The 6,350-nt window shown below is 33.2% G+C and overlaps 1 protein-coding gene across 1 annotated transcript; it reads left to right on the top strand.

Moving 5' to 3' along the window:
• The first annotated feature begins 3,013 nt into the window (after positions 1 to 3,013).
• Positions 3,014 to 3,866, top strand: LOC111473246. The gene is made up of 3 exons (XM_023118788.1): positions 3,014 to 3,142; positions 3,279 to 3,493; positions 3,588 to 3,866. Exons 1-3 carry the CDS (start codon positions 3,053 to 3,055, stop codon positions 3,850 to 3,852), a joined length of 570 nt encoding a protein of 189 aa, XP_022974556.1. The 5' UTR covers positions 3,014 to 3,052; the 3' UTR covers positions 3,853 to 3,866.
• The last annotated feature ends 2,484 nt before the right edge of the window (positions 3,867 to 6,350 follow it).

Here is a 6,350-nt window from a genome sequence, read left to right on the forward strand (position 1 = left end):
TAGTTTTCGATGAAGCATTTTCATGGTGGTCCTCGGAGAAGAAAGTCATACCATATTCAAAGATCGAAGAAATTTTACAACAGATGATGGGGGAGCAAACTACGCAAATTCAATCAAATGTTGATGCGCCTGAAGATCCAAGTGACATTGATATTGACAAGCAAGAGCCGACTCAATCAAGCGAATATGATAAAAATGAAACGACACATCAACAACTTAGGCGATAAAATGGAATTCAAAGACCAAATCTTAAGTATGCAAATGCAGATATGGTAGAAGATAGAGCTTGCGAACCAGAGACATATGAAGAGGCATCATAAAACTAAGTTTGGCAGAAGCAATGAAAGAAGGAACTATAGCCCTGGAGTAGAATCAAACTTGGAAACTAGTGCCAAGACTAGGAGATGTCAAACCCATCTCTTGCAAGTGGGTCTACAAAATAAAGCATCGACTGGATGGATCAATCGAGAGATACAAGGCTCGATTCATAGCTCGAGGATTTTCTCAACAATATGGACGAGACTATGATGAAACATTAAGTCCAGTGGCAAAGATTACTACCGTACGAGTTCTGCTTGCACTCGCAACAAGTAAAGATTAGAAACGGTAGCAAATAAAGGCAAAGAGTTGAACGATGAAACGACATAGCGATGAAGGTGCTACCGACAATGGTTTTCAACTTTAACCGTTGGATCTACGGACCCTTGAGTCTTGTTAAACATATCCAAATAGCAGCTCAATCCAACGATTGGATGTGAATATACGATTGATTTTCTTCTGCGGGATGGTTCTGCAACCAAATCTTGTTGCAGATTTTCTTTAATTACAATTTTGTAATTAAGTGGAACTTCAGAGATATTTTGGTAATTTTTCATATTTTGAATAAATTATTATTATTTTTCTAAAAAAAAAAAAATCCATTATTTTACTTAAAATCTTTCATCCCTTAGATGTGGGTAGTCATTTTTCCAACTCTCTTGAAATTCCTTCTGGATAAGGAATTAAAAATCAAGAAAGATCTTCTGTCATTGAAAAATGACCTTTTTGCCCTTTTCACCTACTTTTTCCTTTCCAATCTTTGTCGAAAGGCCATAAATTCTTAAAATTACTTCTAACCCTATAAAATTGACTTGATTAAGACTCTTGTCCTTGCTTAATCCTCTTAATTTCTTTCCTTGAATCATCTTACATGGCCGCTTGTTCTTATTGGAGCTAATTTTCTTTATTTTTTGGGGTGTTACATCATTTCTCATCACTTTTCTCCTCAAATCCTATTCATCAATCATAATTTTATACATAAGATGAATTGGTCAACTCTTTACTGGTCTCTATGTGCGTACATCATCATGAATATGTGAGGTCCATTCTTTCTTATAACATTTTTCATACTACACCAAACATAATTATTTGATTCATAAGCATCATAAACAAAACCTTAAACCAAACCACCACCAAGAGATCTTGATCAGCTAAATAAGGTTCATTTAAAACAGCTCTTGTTTTTTTTTTTTTATTACATGACGGAACAATTTGATAACTATTTGAAAACCTCGTTTATTGTTCTTTCTAATCCAAAATGAATTAGAAATTTTGGAAACTCTTGGGTTTCAATTTGTTTTAAACAATAACGAACCTTTAAATTGTTATTTTACCATCTATGATCGAGTTGCTACATGCCTTATTATGGTAAGCCTGTATTTCCCTCCTCTAATATGTCATTTCTCAATGAAAATGTTTATATTATTACCTTATCATTTATGACATAATGTAAGGTGTCTTTTATATCATATATTTGTGTTATTATTTCCTTATAGAAACCCAATATTTTCCATCAATTTCTCTCAAAGTTGGAACTTCAATAAATGGGACTACTACACGATGACTTGTCTTCTAATAACAATTGGTTGTGAACTTGGTTCGATGGACCTCCCTGTACATTGTGTTAGCATTTTCGAATACTGTCACAGTCGTACGTTTTCAACCATACAACGTCATGATTTTGACACGTGTTAGCATTTTCGAATACTGTCACAGTCGTACGTTTTCAACCATACAACGTCATGATTTTGACACATTCATGAAAAACCTTTTTTTACCTGACTTTATGGCTTCATTAGACTTTAGACAAGGTTTTCCACCAACCGAACATGACTTGTATAAAAACTAAACTTTGTTCAATCATACATGTAACAACTCTAACCGACTTGCCTCTACTCTAGGCCAAGCCTAAGGCTCTACCTTACCTTTACCCTACGTCAAAATTCTTCTAACGCAATGTCGCATCTCATATAGTTGTTTTGATTATCAATCATGACCAAAATAAGTTAACAAAATTTCATATTATAATCTATGTCGATAGGTAATTAACATGGTTTATATATCACTCGTACTAATCATATCAAGCTTTAAAACAAAGCAAAAAAAAAAAAAGGAAAAAGAAAAAGAAATCCCACATAAACAACATATCAAAAACATTTATTTATTTCAATATTAAAATCAATCTTTCAAATTTATGGATAGATGGATTTTATACCTTACCAGTTGTAGAAAATATCATAGTTATCGGTTTTATAGTTGAACATACAGACATTTTCCTCACTCATATGCCACGAACATAGACTACTTTCACAATTATCTCTATCTCTCTTATCTATGTAGACATTGAAGTAATGAAACGAGCCATGCCATTGGAAGGAACAGTAAAACAATGTCGTGCCCCATAAGTGTGGACGAAAACTGAAGTCGTAGCTGGCCCAGGGTGTCAGCTTGTGGACTCCCAAGTCATCATCGCTAGATTTACAGTGAATAGTGAGCTGATTTTTTAGATTTTAGAGCATTTGTTATCTTGACCATAATATTTGGATTTTGGAGGAATGATCCTTCTATGGTAGTGAATTGGTTAGCAAAGAATTCCTAACTACTGATTCCACCATATGCATTGGACTATATCGAGCCCTATAAATATCAAGCATTCACTAATCTCATTCCATAGTCTTCCCGTTTTGTTGCCCATTTTTCTGAAAACTCTTTTGTTTCATTTATCTTGGGATCAATGGCCGTGTCTGTCAAGATAATGTCTCTTACTGTCTTAACTTTAGGTGTGATATCCTTTATATATGGAGTCGTAGCTGAGAACAAGAAGGTAAGCTTCGGTTCATAAATTGTGCATTTGAATAGTTCTTTCTTGGACTTCTTGGATTCATTACAGACTTGAAATTTGAATTTAATATATCATATAATTTGGAACTCCCTTCTTTCTTGTTGTGATTGCTAGGCAGCCTGCATCTAGAACTCCCATTCCAGGCAAAGGCACTGTTATCTGTCAGTATCCAGCGGACCCAACTGTGGCCCTGGGATATCTCTCCGTTGGGTTTCTTCTTGCTTCTTCAATTGCAGGATACCTCTCTTTGTTCTATCCTTACCAAGGAAAACCCGTTCCTCGAGGTGCCATGTTTAAGAGCAACACTTCCTCTATCTTCTTCAACATTGCCCTGTAATTTCTCTTTTCAAATCACATCCTTTACTCTTAACTGTTACCTAAAAGTGATTTGGAAACGTTATCAATCAAGCTACCTCTGTGTTTCCAGGTTCACAACTGGGTTGACTATAACTTTGCTCGTTTGGCCTACAATCACCGAGAAAATTCACTTGACTCGCAATGTTCATCAGAATCTCGAGACAGCATGCTCGACTGCTAAGACTGGTCTTCTAGGTGGTGGTGCATTTCTATCCCTGGATTCTTCCCTCTTCTGGTTGGTTGCCCTGATGTGGGCTGGAAATGCTCGAGAGGACTACTTTGATGAAATAGAGGAAAACGGAGACAGTGTTGAGGCTCTTAAGAACAGCGCATGAAATTTCTTTGTTCCGGGAGGATAATAATTCAATTTCGGATTTACTAGTGATTGACTATTAAGGACTTAATTTGAATATGATATTCCAAGGAAAGTTCATAAGTAAAATTATAGCATAATTGTATGAGTTTTTATTTTCACTTTTTATTAACAAATGACAACATTTTTCATTTTCAACTTTGACATAACTCAAACTCAACTCTATTAGACGAGTGGTAACCTATAATAATTGTAATAAAAAAAATAAAATATAAAATAAAAAATTATTTAGTAGTTTTGAACCGAGTAATATGACATGAATTAATATGTAGCACTTGCCTTAAGGTCGATATCTAAAATTCACATTGTCAATTGTACTCGAGTATAAGGAGAATGCTTGCTAATGCAAACCAAGTAAGTGACCTTACTATCGGTTTGGTTAAAAGTTGATGTTTGTATGATGATATGTGTCTTGTGGTTCTATACGTGATATATGCTTGATATGTGTGAAATGTTTACGGAACAATGTGACTATGGTGTGTGTATAAAACGATATGACTAAGATATCTTTATGAAATGATATGACTGGGCTATGTTTTTGAAATAATATGACTGGGATATATTTATGAAACGATGTGATAAGAATCTGTTTATGAAATGACATGACTATGATACGTTTATGAAATGATATGACTATGATATGTTTATGAAATAATATGATTGGGATATATTTATGAAACGATGTGATAAGAATCTGTTTATGAAATGATATGACTGTGATGTGTTTACAAAAACAATATGACTATGATATGTTTACGAGATGATAATTCCATGATATGTTAGTGATACAACGTGACTATGAGATGATACGTGAATGTTATGACACGTGATATGATGATGTACTAATGATATGATAAATGTTATGGTATATCACGTATTGCGATATAGTACATGATATGTTGATGACATGATGTATGTATGATATGACATGATGTATGTATGATATGACATAATATGACATGTTGCACGATATGAATGATATATGAAAAAAATGTGTGGACATAATGCACAACCCCAATTTATGTAAGGAAACTATAATAAAAATTATATGATATGAATGAAAAATGGAAGGGGTTGTCTTTCATGATAATGAATAAAAATGTTGGAATCTCATGCATCATTGTATGTTAATGCATCCAGGAATATCCCTCTTTTACGATGATACAAACACGTACATGACGAGGCAGAAAAATGATCATTATGTTTATTATAATACTACGACAGTCGTTATGTCTGACGGTGTCCGACATCAACAGCTCTAAAGAATACTCGTCTAACCATGAAAGGGGCCTAGGAGGTGTGCGAACCGACTGGTGGGTTCATACTCGCAGGTGTGGATCGTTTGTAGAACAGTAAATACACTTCCCATTAACTCGTTTAGTATAGACACATAAGGAATATAGACTTTTACAACATGTCCTACACATGATTGTATGTGTTTGCATCTAACCCCAAGGTCACTTACTGAGTATTGCTTATAATACTCAAGTCACGTGCTACTGCTATTTTAGGTAAAGACAAGACACCTCTATACAACTAACAACTACATAGCCGTTGAGACCATGAAACATGCAAAGGGTAGTAGTATTTATTTTCTTAGAGTTAGATTAGAATAGAGTGTTTTTAACTATAATGCTAATTTATTTTATTTAATATTTTGTTGTGTCGTTTTAAAGATGTTTTTGAACACGTAACTCTATTGCAGTGTTTTAAGATGAAGTCTAAATTTTATGATAAAGTTTAAACGCTTATTTCTTCACAAAATGATTAAGTTATGATTACGATAGTGACTCTAGGTAAGTAAAAATCTACGGTCCTTACAGTATTCTTGTTTGAATGGAAGGATATGCTCCTTGTATTAGAAATTTATGTCAGATGGGTACAAATTAAGTTACAAAGTTGAGAATATATGAAGTTCTATAAACCATTAAGTATTAAATAATTCTTGGCTTTTGAACTTAAAAGTATTAAACTTCTAATTTAACATTCAAACTACAATTATTTTTTTTATAAATCGCCATAGAAGTTGAATATCGATAATAACTTTTTTTTTTATGTTGTATATTATACTTTCAATGGTTGATTTTTTTTTTTTTTTTTAAACCTATCAATTATATAAATGTAGATATATATATATATATAAAGAAGGCGTGGTTGAAAATTTTGCATCATGCAACACCCTTATTACCTAAATCATTGGCCTTCGACTTGCAATAGATCGTTAGAGGTTCTCCTTCTTTTTAATTAAGAATCGTCACTTTCTAAGGTGACCTTGGATATTGAAGAGATAAACAAGTGAAGACATTCAAAGTTGATGCAAAATTAAACAACAAATCAAATAAAGACAATTTTGACATTCATTTTTTTTTATGTGTTTAGAATCTGTAAGACCGTAGATTCCTATTTAACCTAAAGTTGTTACTGTATACCTATCATAAATATTTTATGTGAAAAATACTT

The sequence above is a fragment of the Cucurbita maxima genome, unplaced genomic scaffold, assembly GCF_002738345.1.
Source record: "Cucurbita maxima cultivar Rimu unplaced genomic scaffold, Cmax_1.0 Cma_Scf00110, whole genome shotgun sequence".
Classification (NCBI taxonomy): Eukaryota; Viridiplantae; Streptophyta; class Magnoliopsida; order Cucurbitales; family Cucurbitaceae; genus Cucurbita; species Cucurbita maxima.